This window comes from Diaporthe batatas, assembly GCF_019321695.1.
Source record: "Diaporthe batatas strain CRI 302-4 chromosome Unknown Contig00014, whole genome shotgun sequence".
In the NCBI taxonomy this organism is placed as follows: domain Eukaryota; kingdom Fungi; phylum Ascomycota; class Sordariomycetes; order Diaporthales; family Diaporthaceae; genus Diaporthe; species Diaporthe batatas.
In genome coordinates this window covers 580,283-599,701 of record NW_025408561.1, presented here as the reverse complement: position 1 = coordinate 599,701, position 19,419 = coordinate 580,283, and the positions used below count along the sequence as shown (strand labels likewise).

Below are 19,419 nucleotides of genomic sequence, written 5' to 3'. Positions count from 1 at the left end.
TTGGTGGTAGAGGTTGAAAGTTTGCCCCCAGATAAGCATAAAACCTAATTTAAAGTCCCGGCCAATTGCGGCGACTTTCCGCCACCCGATCTGCCTGATCTTGGCGGTTGGCCAGGATGGGGGCAAGGGGCGAAATTGGTCCAAACTGCTGCTGCTTGGTCTGCAGGTCTGCAGTCGCGTCCCTGCCAGCCCTGCCTGGCAGCCCTGGTCGAGAGCTGGTCCCTGCCCAGCTGCCCAGGTACTCACTCAGTCCTGCACACAAGGGTGACCACGACCAAAGCTTGCAAAGTCAATCAATCCGATGCGCTCACTTCAAATGGGCTGATAGGAACCGCTGCCTCATCTCAGGATCATCCGAGAAATGACCTTGGAAGGCAGGGGATTCTCCAGCAGTCTACTCCGCATTCTTGCATGGCATTGGCACTCACTCGTGCGAGAGCTGCCTATTCTGGCAGGCTACAGCCGAGGCCAGTTCCACCCTCGGGCCCTTCGTCCCATGTCACGGCCTGTTTACTTTCCTCTCCTGTCCTGGCTCAGCTGCCGCCTCTTCAAGCTGCCTTCGTCTGGCCTGACTTGCCTGACTCTGCCAGCAGGCTCACTCCGCCGGGTGGGGACAGCAGTGACACGGGCCAAGATATCATTACGCTCCAGTATGACAACAGCCCGGCCTGCATCACATGCAAGCCAGATACAATCAGCATGGCCAATGGGCCTCGATGCGCCCGCAAATGCAGACCTCGAAGTGTTGCATCCTCCAACTCTGCCCACCCATCCTGCCTGCCTACATAAGTAGGTGCCCCCTAAAGACCCTAATAAAGACCCAATATCACCTGTTCGTATCACGTCGCCCGTCGTTAAAATCTCGAGCGTCCGTCATGCCTCATCTGCTTATGAGGCTCTGCGCCTTACCACCCACCATCTGCATGCCCAGCATTCGCCAAGAGCAATCAAGCACCTGGGCACCAGGCCATCTGGCTTGGCATTCTGCCCTCTGGATCTGCCAAGTTTGTGACGACTTGATTAGAGGTGGCTGTCACTGATAGCAAGGTGTGAGTGGGGTGTGGTCCCGTCCTTTGTGGTGTAGCTACCATTCGTCGATTGCAGAGACGGCGCATGGGTCATGCTCAGGTGTCCTCAAGGAAATGCATATCCGTAAAGACAGAGGGCACATTTATACTGGCAACCCAGACATCAAAGTCCTCAGGCTGGCACCAAAACGATTATCTACAGCTGGAGTAGTAGGAGATAACTATAACATACCCAGCCTATATTCCAACCGTTCCCTAATTCCAACTACCTCCTCCTTTAACTACCCCTTTATTTTAACTCTATTTATATTATTATTATTATTTTATCCTCTTTAATAGTTAAAGTTTTTAATTAATTATTTTTATTATTTTCTTTAAATATTTATTTAACTTTAATTTAAATTTATTAAATTATTTTAATATTTATAAATAACTTATTAAAGTTAAGTTAATTTTTTTTTAAGTTAGTTTATTAATTTTTAATTAATATTTTAGTTTTTAAACTTTTTTATAAATATTATTAAATTAATATTTTTTAATTTTAATTTTTAAAATTTTATAAAAAAGTTATTATATAAAGTTTAAGTATTTATTATAAATATATTTAATTATTATATTATATAATTCTTATAATTATTTAAAGGTTATAAAATAATTTCTTAAAGTTAATAAAAATATTATTTAATATAGAAATATATATTACTTTATTTAATAATAACTTTTATTTTATTTATTTTAATTATTTATTATTTAAATTAAATATTTAATTTTATAAAAGTTTTAATATATACTTTATAATAATAATAAAGAAAAATTTTTATAATTATTAATAAAGAATTATAATTACTTTAATATTATAAATATTTTTTAAAAATAATTTTAAATAAATTAAAAATTAATATATTAAATAATTAAAATATATATAAATTAATAATTAATAAGAATATAATATATATATTATTTAAAAATATTTTTATATAAAGTTAATTATAATATATATATAATATTTATTAATTATAAAAAGGTATTATTTTAATAAGTTTTTTAATGTTAGGGCTATAGGCTGAACGCCTATAGGACCAACTAGTGGGTCTGTACACTCTGCTTATCTTATTAGCCTAAGTAGCCTTTATACCTCTCGCAACGCAAGATTACAGCTTCACTACTTCCCCTATACTATTCCTTAGGCAACTCTAGTTTTAAATTAACAATTCTTTATAGACAATTTAAGCCTTCTTTTACTATAGGTTATAAGGATTGTTTTATTTAATATAATTTAAAAAAGAAAGACTTTTTTAACTATTTAATTATAATAAACTCTTTTATTTAACCCTTTTTTATTATTATAAATTATTAACTTTTATAATTTTTAAAAACTATAAAGAATTATTATTATTATATATTTAGTTTTTTAAAAATAATAAAAAAGTTTAAAAATTTATTTATAATAAATATATATTTTATAAAGAAGGTTTATATATATAAATTAATATTTTTAAAACAACTTATTATTTTTAAAATAATTAATTATAAATATTATTTTAAGTTTTTATTAATTTTTTTTATTAATATTTTAATAATCAATTAATTTAATAATTTTATAATAAAAGTCATATTAAATTAAACTATATAAATATATTCTTTTTATTATTATTTTTAATTATTTTATTTTAATTTATTAATATTTATAACTTTTAAAAATAAAGTAATAAATTAAAAAAGTTTTTAACTATTTTCTTTTAATAAAGAAATATTAAAAAAGGAAACTATTTAATTTATTAAAGTTTATATTTTCTAATAAATTAAAATATATTTTAAATTAGTTTAATTAATTAAAATAATATTAATTAATCTTTTAAATATTAAAAAAGGTTAATAAAATTTATAAGTAGTAGATTTATTTTATATATTAAAAATAATTATAAAATATAATATATAAAATATATTAAATTTTAAAAGCTTTTTATATAAATATTTCCTTTTTAATTATTATAAATATATTATAAATCTTTTTTATATTTTTTTATAATAATTAAAATAATATTTTAAAAAAGTTTAATAATTAAAAGAAAAATCCTTATAAAGTTATAAAGGGGTATAGATAGAGTAGGGATAGATATATATATATATATATATAAATATAGGTGTGGGGGTGGTTGGAATTAAGGGATGGTTAGAATGTGGCCTAGGTATGTTATAGGTAGTTGTCCTATGGGATCTTCGACTATAGAAGGTGATCCAATTAGAGGCCATCCATAGAATCCAGCCCCATAGGAGGTTGTCCCTCAGAAGGCTATCCTTTAGGAGCTTGTTCTGCAGGGGCTTATCCTTCTGTCCTTATAAGTGGCAAGGGAAATATTGTACTACCTAGGTGAGGTAATAATGATAATAGTCAACGTACTTTTGGTACCGACAAGTGTACATTAGCGTACATACCTCTTTGCAAAACAATTAATATAAGGAATTGTATTTTTTTTCAAGTTCAACTTTGGGCATTTTGCTTTGGAGCACCATCGACAGTGCACATGGGAGGTATTCTAATAAGCAATCCGAAGTCTGAATGTTTACAAGCTGGTACTGGCATGGCAGATGGTCTTTCCACTTTTGCCTGAATTGCACTTCAACCAACCAGTATCCATGGATTGCAAAGCAGACCAATTCCTTTCTTCGGACTCACGTTGAATTAGGCTCAGAGCATGCACACCTAGCTACGGTATACTCGCAGATTGGGCGCGTGTGAGATGCTAAAAGACCATTTCGATATAACTGTTGGGAATTTATGCACAAGCGAAATCTCAGAAAGGCCTCTGGCATGTAGCTTGTTGTGGTAGGCGGCCAGGCACTTTACGAGCCGAGGCGCTGGGGGTTATGACAAAGATTCTATGCTCACCCTGATATGGCATCTTTGGATTTCTTTTTGCAAACACTTGAGCACTTCAGCACTGACGGGGCCAAACATTGCTCAATTATTTTCAAATTTGACGACGAAAATCACCATTGCCTGCGAGATGTCTACTCATACACCAACCGATACCTAGGTAGCAAGCACATGTCCCATGATACTGTTGCCTTTTACTATCACGTCATTATCAGGATGAGACAAATCATCTTCCACTCGAGCGGGATCTGCAAAACTAATTCCGCAGTGACGCCCAAGAAATCGGCAAACTGGATGTGCTAACTATAATACATGGCACACGAACATCACTACTAACTACCTGAGTGCCAGTGATTTGAGATAATAGGATGATGTGGTCATGGGTGGTGGGATCATCTGTTTCATACATATCCCTTCAAAACCATAGACCACTGCCAGTTCATCCAATCACAAATATTGTGGACTTTGTCAAGAGTTTCACAAGCAAGACTTTGAGCTTTGGACTCAAATGATATCTCTCTAGCCCATGGGCAGCCACAATAGGAACTTGTGGCTTGACCCCCAGCTTGTAGTCTTGGACCTGAGATGCTTATAGCGAGGTTGTCCTGGGCTGACGAGGACATCTGTTATAATAGTATGTGGTTTCGCTTCTATTCCGTATACATCCGAGGACATACATGGCGCCTTTATACGGTGGTTATAATAGTATAAGTAGTAAAAGTTCCAGTGCTGCATTTTTTGATGCTGGATTGGATCGATCACGGACGACGCAGAACTGGATGCTCAACTCGGCTGTGTTTACAGGTCACATTAAGTAGTTTCACTTCTATTCCGTATACATCTGAGGATATATATGGCGCCTTTATATGGTGGTAAGCGCTTACGACCTAGCGCTTGAAAAGGATATGATGTCGATAACTTTAGTTTTAATATGATAGGTGCCTGTGATCTTAGCCTTGCGACGCATAGACAAGGCTAAGGGGCACCGTCACAGGTTACATTAAAGTTGCGCATCCATAGATAAGCCCGCGGTCTACCCAGATTGCAGATTTCCAAATTGATCCTGTTTTCCACCTTTGATATCCATCTAGTTAGTACCTAGGTAATCACACATTTTCAGCCACCTGGAATCGTTCAAGTTCATCTGGAAGAACTATCGAGATGAAGGGCTTGGAAACCCTGGAGCGTATCGACATCAGGAGCGGAGTATGCTAAATCGTATGGAACATTTGGATGTGTAGGGTGGTTAGATCTAGGCTTGTGCCCGGCGCGGCATCACGGGCATAGAGACTTCAGACAATTCTTCAACTGAAGTGTCTTGCCCAGATACCGGCCAGGGCGCAACACGAGAGTGGGAATGCAGCATACGACCTGTGGACGAGCTGCACCGCAGACACGACCACTTCTGGGTCTGGGTATTATTACGACACAATCCTGGGAGCAATTTCTTGGTCAGTGCAATTCGCATCGTATCACACGATTGTGATTTCATACAATGCCTGATTAGTAAAATCCAGATTACGGGTCGCTGTTGAAGCAACCATATGCTAAATGCTCCTCAATTCATCGCTCGTGCAAAAACCCGTCATGCCGCCTATTTCGACAGGTCATCACCCCAGACCTCCTTAGCAATCTCCGTCTCCAGCCTGATCTTTGCCCACTGCTCCTCCTGGCTCAGGTCGTTGCCCTCCATGGTGGAGCTGAACCCGCACTGATGCGAGAGGCACAGCTGATCCAGGCCCCTGGGGCAGTACTTGGCGGCCTCGTTCAGGCGGCTGATGATGGCCTCCTTGTCGTCGAGCTCGGCCTTCTTGCTGCTCAGCACGCCCAGGACGACGATCTTGTTCTCGGGGAGGTGGCGCAGCGGTGAGAAGTCGCCAGACCGCGCATCGTCGTACTCGAGGAAGTAGACGTCGACGTCGAGCTTCTTGAACAGGGTCTCGGCGACCGGCTCGTATCCGCCCTGGGCGAACCATTGAGACCTGTAGTTGCCGCGGCACAGGTGGATGCCGATAGTCATGTCGCTGGGCCGCTTCGAGATGGCAGCATTGATCAGCTTGGCGTAGTTGTCGGCGAGCTCCTCGGGCTGGACCCCGTGGCGGGCGGCGGCCTCCTTGCGCATGCCCTCATCGCAGAGGTAGGCGAGGTTGGTGTCGTCGAGCTGGACGAAGCGGCAGCCAGCGGCGTACAGGTCCGCGATCTCCTCTTGGTAGACCCTGACGAGGTCATCGAAGAACGGCTCAAGGGTTGGGTAGGCGTCCTTGTCTATCGCCTCCCTCCCGGCGCGGAAGTGCACCATGGTAGGCGAGGGGATGCAGACCTTGGCGGAGACCGAATCCTTCACGCCCAGCTTTTCCAGTTGAGTGTCGAGGAACTTGAAGTCGTCAACCTGGATCGGCTTGGGGTGCCCGAGCTTTCCGGTGACAATCAGCCGAGGGGGGGTGGGCAGGCCGTGGGGCGTAACGTTGGTCGACGAGATGTAGCCCTGAGCCTCAACACCGTCGAGGTGGACGCAGAAGTCGATGTGGAAGTAGGCGCGGCGGAATTCGCCGTCGGTCACGGCACGGATGCCATTCTCAACCTGGCTCTTGACGACAGCAGCAACGTGCTCATCCTCGACCTGGCGGAGCTCCTCGGTGGTGATCTTGCCGGCCGAGGCTTCATTGCGCGCAGACAAGACAACCTTGGGACGCAGGAAGGACCCAACCTGGTCTGCGCGGTAGACGCCTTGAGGAAGAGGCATGGTCTTTAGCTACTGTGTGATATGGGGGTCTGCCGAAGATTGTAGCGCGCCACAGTCTAGTCCAGCCGGATTTTCCAGGTATATGCGCTCGCCGGCAGGGTGGGTGTACGCTGAGAGGCCGAGAGACGGGCAACGATGCTGAAGGACCAAGGACGTTGCAAGCTTAGGATCTAGCACGGAGGGAGAAACAACAATCACTGCGAAGTGCGAGATCGCCTCCGGACTGGGCGACTTATAGCGAGGAAATACATTTAAGGCCGATGCCGCGGAGCAGGGACCTACCAGGTTATTTTTTCCCCCCAGCGTGAGCGTGGGGATCGGGAAACAGGCCAGCTTCGCAATCTAGCGAACCAGGGGCACACTTCGCAGTCCGAGGCGGATGAGATGTGGCCCAGGAGCGGCAGTTTGCGCCTGGCAGCAGCCGCGCCAAACACGCGAACACTATGGCTATGACGATTCACGAGGGGCAGCGGCGGGCGAGGAGATCCATGAAGGTGAGGGGGCGGGGCATACCGAGCTCAAGTGCTCCATATCCGGATTATAGTCGAGCCGCCGGACCCCTGAGTCAAGGCCGAAGGACAGCTCAGAAAGATCGATGGGAGACCCCGACCAAGCGTGGTGAGTTCAATGTGTACGCAGGGCGAGAAGCTGGAGCGATAATGTTCAAGCCGCCCCAAGCAGATACCTCGCCTGACAGATGAGTCGTCTACGTTGTCCAGACCCCACAAGCAAGACGCCGGACGGTTCACCGCAGCCAGATGCGACAATAAGGTTTTCCCGTCGCCGGGAAGACCGAGCGACGGCAGCCCGGCGGTGCTGACTTGCTGCATCTGTCGAACGCGTTCATGCACCCTCGGGGATAGGCAATGGCCGCTGATACTATGTAATAAGGACTGGACGTTCGAGTCACCGCAATTAGATGGCCAGCGGTCGTGTACAAGATCGGGTCCTTGGTCCCCTAGAGACGTGGCGAAAAAGTCCCTACCCAGGAATAAGAGTAATTAATGATATCCATTTTAGGGGCCCAAGGAGGCTGGGAGGGGCCACGGCACCCGCGCGTAAGGGCGGAGACAGGGCACTGGCGTTGGCCCTTTGATGGGGCCGTACTGGAGATGAGGATACGCAGACACAGCTAGACGACCGCGGCACCGACTCACGATGGTTCGAACACGGGCTGCCGTGGGACGTTGGGGCTGTGCTGTGTGTATTGGCCCGGAGTCTTAATTTGAGTTCTGTCGCCTGCGTTGTAGGGCCCACGGGCCTGGAGGGTGCCGCAGATGCACCTGGACCAGCCGACCAGATGCGAACCGGCTGGCCTGCGGGTTTGGTCGAGCAGAGCGTCGCCCTCTCTGTTTGAGAAGTCGGATTCTTTTGGGCTGCAAAACGGCCGCTCTTCGGCCAAGACCTTGGCCCAAACAACATATTGTGCCGGGCCGTCATCTTTTGTGCGGGCGAGACAGGCACACAGGTTGACAGGACACGGTTCTTTTCGTAACCCTCTGTCGAGCAACATCTGCCAGGGCCCACACGTCCACTTGAGCACGCTGTTTGAGTTGAGACGAGTGGCTCAGCCATGTGGTGATGACGATTTGCATATCAACGACACGGTCATGGTGGCAACCAAGGCAACCAACCCACGGGTGGCAGGCTGGCAGGCTGGCAGGCTGGCGTTGATTGACTGGGAACTGCTATTTTGGGGCTGAAACGTGGATCTCGTATGGGCGCTTCGCGGGTCTGGTTTCCGGGTCGGTTGTTTCGTGGCAGGTGAGACGGGCCCCACGAGATTCAGCCTGCTCCCGCCCTCGCCTTTGTGCGACTCTGCAGCCCCCTATGACCAGTGACGTGATGCTGCTGATCAACACAGGCGGTACTGCAATGACTGTCATGTCATCTGGTCTCAGTCCGCGTCTATCCTTACACTGCCAGACTGCACCACCCATGCGCCGTCATCCATCTGATATCTTCGAGCAGAGATCATCAGGGAATCGTTGATCAGAATTCCAGCGGCAGGTCTGCAGGTCCTGCAATGCTGCAACCTCGCGGCGTTGAGGTATTTTCTTATCGGGAGGTGTTGATTCGTACCAGCGAGGGGCATCGCGACAGATTGACGATGCTGCATATCTGCTGCCACTTGCAAGAGCCGCCAGGTCTTGAGGCATTTTAGTTAGGTAACAGGTATTGTCCTGGCAGTCCTGGCAGTCCTGGCAGTCCTGGCAGTTTGCGGCTTGGAGTCTAGAACTCTTCGACGAGCTGGGGCAGCAGTCCAAGACCGGCGGTTGCTGCTCCTGGGTCCAGATCCAGCAGGTTGGCTTGGAGTGGCACCCGCCACCTACACTTGTTTTCGCACTACGCATGCATGATGGGTGGGCGTGCAGGCGTGCAGGTACGTACACCCGTGGACGAAAGGAAGGGGGCAGAGGGGCAGAAGGGGCAGAGGGGTCCTTCTCCCTTATTGCCCGCGTGAGCAGGAACCACCACACTATACTGTACTCCGTACAGCTTAGACGCAACTGCAGCCACGACCAGCCTGCCAGCCCTGCTGCCCTGCCAGCCAGCCCAGATTTCCATGCACTAATAAGACTCAGGCTAACAGTAGATAGTGGCCAGTGGTCCTTCTCCCCTCGGAGGCTCGACCTGGGGAAGGCAAAGCCCAGAAATCAGGGGGTTGAATGGGAGAGATTGGACCCAGGGGCAGGGGACCACCCTCCATCTTCATCAAGCTGCAGCACTACTCCGTACCGCAAACGCTAATCACCCCAGGGCAAGCACGGCCAATTCAACCGTTTTGGCCAGCCAGGCCCGAGACGAGACGAGACTGCACTTGACCATGTACCCATGTACCCATGTACCCGTGTGCCCGTGTACCCACGCAGCAACTTCCCCCCTCCACACTGCTCTGCAGTCTGCGCCTTCTTGAGTGCCCTCCCCTCCAATCCCTGAGGACAACACCCTTGTCTCTGAAGTATCCCGGACACATTATAACCTTCAAAGTTCAAGGTTGCTGCTGGACGGCAACACCTCTCTTGTCTTGCTTGTTGTTCGTTTGGGCATTGTATGCGCCTGCTTTATTGCCACCTATTCCCTCTTTTCTACCTGTCTACTTCTCCCCTAATTCCCTGGACTTTTCCAACCTCTCCCAGCTCGCTCGCTCCCCACGGCCCTGCCTCGAAACTCCCACCCGCTCGCTCTTCAGCTTCACGTCCTCTCGACAGAGACCCCCCACCCGCGGGGCTCCCCATACATCCAGCGGCCCAATTCCTCTTGCCTGCGAGACCGGAGTCAAATCCTTGGCATTGTAGCTGGCACCATCACCTTCCACCTAGGCCTGCTCCTCGTCGTGAACCACGAGCTTGCAACTAGCACCAGCACGCCCTTGCCCCTCCACAGACCATCCACGTATACCAGGCAACACACTCAAGATGAACATCACAAAGAAATTCGACCGCGCCTTCCAGTGGGCCGGTGAGAAGATGGGCTCAGAAGCCCGGACAAACATGTCTGACGACTTCAAGGCTCTTGAGACCGAGATGGCCCTCCGCTTCGACGGTATGAACCCTTGACAGAGCAGCTCGCGTGACTCGTCACCAGTCGCAAGGCTTTGTGCGAGCGACTGGGCCACTGTGCTCACAAAATATACCTCTTGACAGGAATGGTGAAGCTCCAATCTTCCATGAACGAATACGTCAAATGGCTTTCCCGTCGTGCCGAGGGCATGGACCGCGAGAAGGGCGTGCCCGCTGCCATTCTGGGACGGTCCATGATAGCACATGGCGAGGACTTCGACAACGACTCTGACTTCGGAAATTGCTTGATTGGTATGTCGAGTTCGGAGGATCCCCACGTACAATGATGGCGGCTGACAGCATCGAAAGCCATGGGCAGGGGAAACGACCGCGTAGCCAATATTCAGGAACAATTTGCCGCCGACGCCAGTTCTTTCTGGCTCGAGTCACTCGAGAGATCACTGGCTATGATGAAGGAGTATCAGGTATGCCCCCAACATAGCCCCCAACCCATGACATGAGATGAAACCATTGACCATTTTGTCCTGGCAGGCTGCTCGCAAGAAGCTCGAGTCCCGCCGGTTGGCCCTGGATGCTTCCACAACCAAGATGCAGAAGGCCAAGCGCGATGACTTCCGCATCGAGGACGAGCTTCGTAGCGCCAAGGCCAAGTACGAGGAGTCCTCTGAGGACGTATATCGGCGAATGCAGGATATCAAGGACGCAGAGGCCGACAGCATCCGCGACCTTACGCGGTTCCTCGACGCGGAGCTAGACTACCACGAGCGATGTGCTGAGGAACTCCGTCGCGTGCGACAGTCCTGGGCGGCTGGCTCGGCCGGGGGTGGTTCACCTCACTCGCGCCGACCTTCTGGGCGCAGCAGGTCCAATACTGCGGAGCAGTCGTCTTACGGCGGCTCACGGCTCGCGCTCAGCAGGACGAACAGCAACGTCTATGAGGAAGAAGAGAGCGACGACTTCCCGTCCCACAGCGCACGTGCTCCCATTCGCTCGCAGTCGCGCGTCAGCACAACCAGCCAAGCGTCCGACCGGCCAGATGTGCCAATCCGGCCAGGTATTTCTAGGAGCAATACTTACCAGAACGAACGGAATCTGGGCGCCAACTTGTCCCGCACGACTTCGGGAACCTCCACACCACTCAGGGAGGCACCGCCTCCCCAGATGAACGTTGGGTCCCTCCGTGGTCAGCTGCGTCCCACTGGGAGCAGCAGGGCGTCCGCGATGGACGTCTTTGCGGACCATGACGGCGACGACACTGGCAGCAGCGACACAGCGGATAGGAGCACAAGTCCCGCCACGAGTTACGGCAGCCTCAGCAGAACGAACACCGCCCCCAGCGTCGCCATCGGGAAGAAGGCTCCCCCGCCGCCACCGCCTAGCAGGGCCAAGAAGCCCGCCCCGCCTCCTCCTGTGCGTCGGGAGGTCGGATACTAGGCCTGACTAGCGAGAAGAGCTGGGATCATTATTCGCTCCAGGGGACAGCAATTGCGTTGAGGGCAAAGCTATCGTGTTTGTGGGAGAACGGAGGGACGGAGGCACGAATGATTAGAGAGGGCCGGCTGGCGTTGGGCGGTGACTGCGTGATAACAGGATTGAAAGGATGCGAGACATGTTTAGGGAATCTAGAATTATCATGTCCAGCATTAGTTCCATGAGTGTGAGTGGTCTTGATACCTTGAACTATTGGGAAGCCTTGTCCCGTGCATTGTAACGTAGACGTCTGGTACCATCGAACAGCTCCTTTCGCTCCACAAAGAACAGGTTGTTTGATTGACAATTCGTATGAATGGATAGTTGCAAGTCCGTGTGGGAACTCGCCCCAGCTATGGGCCACAGCATTCGGCAGACCTTTGGTGGCCCAGTGTTTAGGATCTGGCCCAAGTGGTTGAGCTCACAATTGACGGTTGGGGACGTTGAGTTCCTCAGATGGAACACCCTGTGCAAGGCCACGATCAAGCATGCTATGTTGCTTCTGTTACTGCGTGGCTTGAGGAGCGAGGGCTTGGGAGGGCGTTGAGTCCATCAACTGCTTAGCTGGGCCATATAGGACGGGCTGGGGCTCGGTTTGTGGGGTCTCCCGTCCGATGATATCCTGCCACTGCCCAGACCCCTGCACAGGACCCTGGCACTGACCTGCAGGGGAGCTTCCACTACGTACCTCTTGTAGACTACAGCTCCAAGGCAACGAGGCTGCGAGGACGCAACTTGGACGTCGCGATTCAACCAAACATCCTGCCATCTTAGCAGGGGAACATATCTCCCGCAAGCAGCAGATTCTCCTTAAACACGACAACAACCGAGCACCTAGAGTGCCTGCTCGAGCCGCCGAGCTCCACTTGACGACCAGCACTTGGCGGCCAGCACTCGACGACGACCTCTTGCGGCACACACCTCGAACCAGAGCCCTCGAGGCCCGTCGACATGGCGACCGAGGACGATCGCTATCGCCAATCCACCCAGTTCCGACTGTGGTCCTTCTCACCTACCCAGCTAGCCGAGCTACGCGCCAAAACGAACAGTCTCGCCAGGCAAAACATCTCGGACCGCCTCGCCTCGTCCACAGCCTCGTCCTCGACCGTCGCCTCTGCGAACCCCTCCGGCTCCAACACCCCAGTGCCCGGCGCTACTCCTGCTACCGACCCGACACAAGTCGGCGCGGCTCCAGCCCCAGCGCCTGCAGATGTGCCGACCGAGTCCACCTCTTCCATCAACAAGGCCCCGCTGCCCGAGTTCCTCACGCCCGCCGAGGAGGAGCAACTCCTGCGCTGCTTCACTGTCGAGTGCCTGCGCGCTGCCGAGTTTTGCAACTTGCCAACCGAGATTCGCGCCACGTCGGCCATCTTCCTGCGCCGCTTCTTCGTTACACACAGCATCATGACATACCCCCCGCAAAAGATGCTCAAGACCTGCCTCTTCTTTGGCTCAAAGGCCGAGAACTCGTACCCCCGTGTCAACAGTTTTGCGGAGAGGTTTCCCAACACCACTGGAGAGGAAATCCTGGCCGGCGAGTTCCTGTTGTGTCAGGGGCTCAGGTTTGCCTTCGATGTTAGGCATCCCTACCGAGCACTGGAGGGTGCCATCATGCAGCTGCGGTCCTTTGGAGACATAGATGTGCGTTGTTGGTCCTTTTTGGCCCCTCTATGATCAAATGGCCGGGGGCGGGGGTCATGCTGACACCCGTACAGGAAAGCAAAATCTCCCGCGCACAGGGTCGTGGGCGTGATATCCTCAAATTCAGTCCTCTGGTCACCGACGCTTATTTCCACTACACCCCCAGTCAGATTATGCTTGCGGCACTATCTATGGCCGACCACGACCTTTTCGAGCGTTTGATGCAGGCCATGTTCGCGCACCGCCCCAGTGGTGACTCAAATTCACAAAAAGCCCAGGTCCTGAGCCAGGCAGCCAAGGAGAAAACCGTCTCTGCAGTAATGGCATGCAAGGATATGCTCAGCCAGGAGCCGCCCGAGCGGATGGCCACCTTCTGGGACAAGGTAAGCTCCCATGGCCACAGCTGCGCTTCCAGGATCTCACAGCTGATATTCGCCACTAGCCCGAGGAGGTCAACCCCTTCATGAAGCCCTTCATCCGGAAGCTTAAGAAATGCCGAGACCCGGACAGGTTTGACCTCGTCGGGCTGCACAAAAAGAGGCTCGAGTTCAAGGAGGGCGAGAAGAAGCCGGCCAAGGGGGCAGTCGAGGACGACGGCGCCGTCTTCAGTGGCAGCAACGGCACAGGCAAGGGTGACGCAGACCGCGACGCTAAGAGACGAAAGGTTGCTGAGGATCCTTTCGGACCGCCTTTGTAGGATTGAAAGCTTCCGCTTGTTCCACTGGGAAAGACTTTGCTGGTACGGACCCCGTCTCTCGCCGTTGCCTGCCAGTTCAATTTGGCTCGTTTACTCGCGGCTTGCCCATTGAAGTCCTTCGTCAAGAGGGGACCGAGTCGCCTCGCAGCCCATGCGACTCTGCCAGTATTCCTGTCTTCGTTTCGATTCATACCTATCACAAGCGTGAACGACAAGAGCCCCGCTGGCAACTCCTTTCCCTCCGCAGTTTCTACCGAGCCCTTATACTCAGTCCGTTTGAACGCTATCGTAGTGCTATTGGTGAGTGGCTCATTGGTATTGTAACATGTTAAATATAGAGCCATATAGATCTACGCCCAGCCTCGAAGAATTAAATCTCCACACGACCCTGCCCCGTCCTTCTTAGACATGACAGACAGGTGTATCGTGAATGCGCGAGCGGACATGATCCACCAGAAAACAAGGAGTGCCGAGACGGTGGTGACTTAGACCAGGCCCTTCCAAACGATGACCGTTCATGGCTGTCTGCAAGTGTGCTGTTGAACCGAAATACCGCTCAAACCATAGTCACTGGCAGACAGCCACGGAGATGCACAGATGCCTATCCTGTCGATGTCCCTAATATCCACGCTCCATCTCTTGTCTTTGAATCTCGGCCCTGAACACATTCTTGTTTGATGCAGGAACCCAGCTCCCACGATCAGTCAGCTCCACCTGACGGCTCTTATCCTCCGGCCGTCCAAAATTTGGCAGTGAATTCGTCCTCTGAGAATCCGGTCTGTTCCTTCGCCCGCCGATCCCAAAAATACGCCCGTGTCGTTTCCAACTCCAGACTACGAATGACGCAAATATAAATAATACAGCTAAAATTGTGACTGATACTGCAATCGCCACGGTCCCCCCATGGTTCTTGGGGCTATTCTCTGGAGATGAGTATGGCGATGCTGACCGACTGATGGTGACACTGGGTCCCTCAGAATATGCCAATGAGCTCTCTGAGCCATTTCCTGAGGTCTGCACCTCAATGAGTGATAGAGTCGCAACGAGGTCCCCTCCATCACGGCCGCCTTGTGAAAGTATGTCTTGGTCAATGTTCCAAATGTAAAAGCCAGTGCTCACTGTGACGTTCTTGTCTGCCACAAAACCAGTGTTGTCTGAATACCGAACCTGAACAGCAACAAGTGAGTCTTCGCTTGCAAATCCCACGACATTCCAGGTCACTGCTTCGTATTAGTCAGGGTCTAATTTTATATTTCCAGTGTTCACGACGCTCCGGACCCACCATAATATGTATTTCCTGGTCTTAGCAAACTGCCTCGCCGAGGCTGGCAGAATGGGGCATCCAGACCCAGCAAGTTGCGGCACTGGAAGAAAGCACCTGCACCGGATGGCGCCGTCGCGGTGGCCACTGGCGCCATTCCGGTCGACGTCTGCACCATTCCTTCTGCAGTTGTCAAGGCGTAAACCGAAGTCTGCGTTACGTATTCCGGGGCTCCAGATATCGTCCTGGTGCCGGACATGGACGGTGTGATTGTTTGCGCATCCCCGTTGGTGTCGACCGTGACCCATATTTTGCCCGGATTGTAACGAGGAACAAGGGCGGACTCAGATGAGACACAGGTGCAGACACCCACTGCCAGAGCAAGTAATGTAGGCCGGAAGGCAATCATCGCGACAGCTGATTTACAGAATGCAGGTGGAGATCCCGTGGAGTGCTTCCTTGGTGACAAGGTGACAAGGTTTGCCGATCTCAAGAAGGGGTGGAGTGAGTCCCTTGGTAATCAGGCCCAGTGTACTGCTTGGAATGTGCGGGACATGCCCGGGTGTCCTGGTCAATATGAAGGGCGAGGGGTGACCCCCTCACTGGCATAGGCATGAGGCATATCATTCATTGCTAGGGCGTTGTTCCAATAGTCCAGTTTCTGACGAATGGCGGGTCGATTACAGTCTGACTGCAGGCCTTCACGTCAGCTGGCTGCTGACCTACGCGGGCCAGCCAAGTTCCCTGGCTGGGCACTCATCATGCCCGTCGCACTTGTTGGTGGTGATGGTGTCATGCAACGAGTGTGACTGACACGTGGGGGCTAGCTCTGGGATCGGAGCAGGCACTTACATTGTGATTGTGGACTGTCTACTGGGGTTCCCCACGGGTTCAGAATGCCCCTTCCAACCACTCCACTACGGAGCACATAACCCCGCGTCACTCGGGGACGCTCCTAGAATCGGACACGCATACAGGGGTCAACGTCCCCAGCTGCCCGCCCACGCAAGAGCCTGCCTTGCTGTTCAAAACTTCGTCAGCGGGATTCTGCAAGCCTGCTATTTAGATTCATTGAAGGATACCCCTCCGGGAAAACGACCCTAGCACTGCTGCTACGGACATGGCCATTGCTTAGACAGTCTACCTCAAATCAGCCACCTATTCATCAAAATGCGAGAACGAGTGCATCTTACCCGAGGCTGGCAGTACAAGGAAGAAGGAAGAGAGACTTGGCAGCCTGCATGCAAAGTACCTGGCTCCATACACACCGATCTCCTCCATAACGGCCAGATTACGGACCCATTCGTCGATCTCAACGAGCTGGCCGTCCGCTGGGTCGCCGAACGCGACTGGTGGTACCGAACAACCTTCTCGCCAGACGAGCTCTGCCCGAGAGACGGCCCTGGTGCGAGCCAAGGCCGCGTGGAACTAGTATTTGAGGGCCTAGATACCTTTGCCACGGTCTACCTCAACAATGACAAAGTCCTTGTGACGGATAACATGTTCACAAGCCACCGAGTCGATGTTACGAATCTCCTCAGAGACTGTGCGGGCGACGTCGAACTTAAGATATTGTTCGAGTCCGCCTTGGTACGCGGGCGTCAATTAGTAAAGGACCACCCGGAACACAACTTCCTCGTCAGGCAGACGGAAGCTGCTCGTCTGCCAATCAGAAAGGCGCAGTATCATTTTGGATGGGACTGGGGCCCGATACTTACGACTGCTGGCATCTGGCGACCAGTATATCTGGATTACTACACCGCAAGACTCGATGACGTCTCCTGCCGGTACGACCTGGACGAGGGGCTGCAAAAGGTATCCGGAAAGGTCTGCTTCATTGTGGCGGCTGCGTCTACGGTGTTTTCCGAGAACCTGCAAGTTCGTTCAGTTCTATATGGACCAGGGGGCGAGAACCCGGTGTTCCAGAAAGACGTGCGCATCTCTCGAGAGCAAGGTAGCGAGACGGCACAGGGTGTTGAAGGCCATATCACATTCGAACTGGACAATCCGCAATTGTGGTTTCCGAACACTTATGGGAGGCCGGACCAATATACACTCAAAGTGACGCTCTTCTCTAACGGCGAAATGGTGGATTTACAGACAAAGTCAGTATCCAATCGTACTAGTATCGGCTTGTGTGAACCTGGAGACTTGGGACTCAGGTTTCCAGCCAGAGACTAGTACAATAATTCGACTGTGGATCGCAGCTGACCAAAAGAAATGCAGGCATATAGGGTTCCGCCGCTGCGAGCTCATACAAGAACCCTGTCAGTCCGGCGTTGGCTCCTCATTCTACTTCCGGGTCAACGATATCGACATATTTGCAGGCGGCTCCTGCTGGATACCAGCAGACAACTTTCTCCCGCGAATTTCACCACAGCGATACCGGGATTGGGTCCATTTGATGGTTCAAGGCAATCAGACCATGGTCAGAATATGGGGCGGGGGCATATACGAAGATGATTCATTCTTCGATGCTTGTGACGAGCTGGGCCTCCTGGTCTGGCACGATTTCCAGTTCGCATGTGGCAATTACCCCACACACGACTCCTTCCTAAGCAGCGTTGATGCTGAGGCGCGATGCAACCTACGTCGGTTGCGAGATCACCCGTCGCTTGTCATATGGGCTGGGAACAATGAGGACTACGAAACAGTGCAAGAACGGTACAAGCTCGATTATAATCCAGATGATAAGGACCCTCAGTCATGGCTGAAATCGACGTTTCCAGCTCGGTACATCTACGAAAGCCTGCTACCAAAGGCCGTGGAGGAGGAACATCCTGGCATGATATATCTGCCAAGCAGCCCTTGGAGTGGGAATGGGGAGTCCGTCAAGGACAGGACGGTCGGCGATGCTCACGAGTGGAATCTCTGGCACGGGTCCATGGTCAAGATTCAAGACATTGATCAGATAGGTGGCAAGTTTGTTTCTGAGTTTGGCATGCAAAGCTACCCCCACATGGAAACATTGCGACGCGCGATATCCCAACCTAAGGAGCTTGTTGTTGGCTCCAGAGTTATGGAGTTCCATAACAAGGCTATTGGGCATTCATGGCGGATGGCGCGGTACTTGCACGAAAACTTCAGGCTTCCAGACTCCAATGACTTAGCGGCATTTGCGCACCTGACTCAAATCATGCAGGCCGAGGCCATGCGCTCGGCATACAAGTCATGGCGGAGGAAGTGGAACGAGGCGAGAGAGTGCGGTGGCATCCTCGTTTGGCAACTCAATGACTGCTGGCCAGGTGTTTCCTGGGCTGTCGTGGATTACCACCTTGTCAAGAAGCCAGCATACTATGCCATCTCTCGGGCACTACGATCGTTGGATATATCTATTTCCAGATCATACAATGACTGGACGCATACCACCATCAATCCTACGTTGGACGTTGGGCACATTGATCCCACCGCGGACAGATTCGATGGTGGAAAGATGGATGTCTGGATCTCGAGCTGCAAGACCGTGAATGTCAACGCAGAAGTGGACATCCGTCTGATATCTATTCGCACAGGCAAAGATTGCAGTGGGAGTCCAACACAGACTTCTGCCTGGATTCATCTAGTCCAACGCAACACTGTCACTGACTGCGGCACCCATCGGCTACCGGTGACAAAATCGCCGCCTGAAGTCGACGAATGCGACCCATATGTGGTTCTGGCTACCCTCCGAGTAGACGGTCAGATATTGGCAGACGACATAGCCTGGCCGCAGCCGATCAAGTACTTGGACCTCTCGGACCGGCGAGTGTCGGTAACATTCGACGGTACCAAAGTGGTGGTGTCTGCGGAGAATCCGGTCAAAGGGTTCGTCTTTGATGAGGTCGAGGGCATGAGCCTGAGCGACAACGGCTTCGATGTAGTGCCGGGATTGGACAGAATAGTTAGCGTGAGCGTTAACACCCCAGCCTCTGTCTCGCGACTGGGGTACAGATATGTTGGCGGGAGTGGCTCGGTGTTTTTGGAGCCGTGAGAAAGTACGAAGATATCCCTGTCTTTCCCGGGCCCGGCTCAGGGACTCTTCTCCTTCGAGGATTTTGCAATTGCACACTTTGAGGCCTGAGACCAGGGGCAGGAAATGTCGTGGGCAGTGGACAGTGTATTCAAGACATTTGAGTGCAACAAGCCGACCTCGAGGCCTGTGGGACTTTGTCATCGTTCCAGGATGACACAGCGGACT

At 50.8% G+C, this 19,419-nt stretch overlaps 5 protein-coding genes across 5 annotated transcripts; 3 read left to right on the top strand and 2 right to left on the bottom strand.

Annotated features, from left to right (window-relative positions):
• Window positions 1-5,033: 5,033 nt before the first annotated feature.
• On the bottom strand, window positions 5,034-7,665 carry KVR01_010982 (uncharacterized protein). The gene is made up of 2 exons (XM_044792089.1): window positions 5,401-7,665; window positions 5,034-5,340 (listed from the first exon to the last, which is right to left on the bottom strand). Exon 1 carries the CDS (start codon window positions 6,647-6,649, stop codon window positions 5,501-5,503), a length of 1,149 nt encoding a protein of 382 aa, XP_044640129.1. The 5' UTR covers window positions 6,650-7,665; the 3' UTR covers window positions 5,034-5,340; window positions 5,401-5,500.
• Window positions 7,666-8,897: 1,232 nt separating this feature from the next.
• On the top strand, window positions 8,898-12,170 carry KVR01_010816 (uncharacterized protein). Its single transcript, XM_044784339.1, has 5 exons — window positions 8,898-9,032; window positions 9,250-10,195; window positions 10,297-10,464; window positions 10,522-10,637; window positions 10,705-12,170. The coding sequence occupies exons 2-5, from the start codon at window positions 10,069-10,071 to the stop codon at window positions 11,605-11,607; spliced, it is 1,314 nt and encodes a 437-aa protein (XP_044639963.1). The 5' UTR covers window positions 8,898-9,032; window positions 9,250-10,068; the 3' UTR covers window positions 11,608-12,170.
• Window positions 12,171-12,344: 174 nt separating this feature from the next.
• KVR01_010957 (TFIIH complex kinase subunit CCL1) lies at window positions 12,345-14,368 on the top strand. The gene is made up of 3 exons (XM_044786217.1): window positions 12,345-13,284; window positions 13,359-13,667; window positions 13,727-14,368. Exons 1-3 carry the CDS (start codon window positions 12,595-12,597, stop codon window positions 13,979-13,981), a joined length of 1,254 nt encoding a protein of 417 aa, XP_044640104.1. The 5' UTR covers window positions 12,345-12,594; the 3' UTR covers window positions 13,982-14,368.
• On the bottom strand, window positions 14,345-15,862 carry KVR01_011055 (uncharacterized protein). The gene is made up of 2 exons (XM_044789896.1): window positions 15,264-15,862; window positions 14,345-15,201 (listed from the first exon to the last, which is right to left on the bottom strand). The coding sequence occupies exons 1-2, from the start codon at window positions 15,649-15,651 to the stop codon at window positions 14,600-14,602; spliced, it is 990 nt and encodes a 329-aa protein (XP_044640202.1). The 5' UTR covers window positions 15,652-15,862; the 3' UTR covers window positions 14,345-14,599.
• Window positions 15,863-16,025: 163 nt separating this feature from the next.
• Window positions 16,026-19,408, top strand: KVR01_010854 (uncharacterized protein; the record flags this gene model as incomplete). Its single annotated transcript, XM_044790585.1, has 3 exons — window positions 16,026-17,347; window positions 17,469-19,176; window positions 19,331-19,408. Exons 1-3 carry the CDS (start codon window positions 16,413-16,415, stop codon window positions 19,406-19,408), a joined length of 2,721 nt encoding a protein of 906 aa, XP_044640001.1. The 5' UTR covers window positions 16,026-16,412.
• Between the last annotated feature and the right edge of the window lie 11 nt (window positions 19,409-19,419).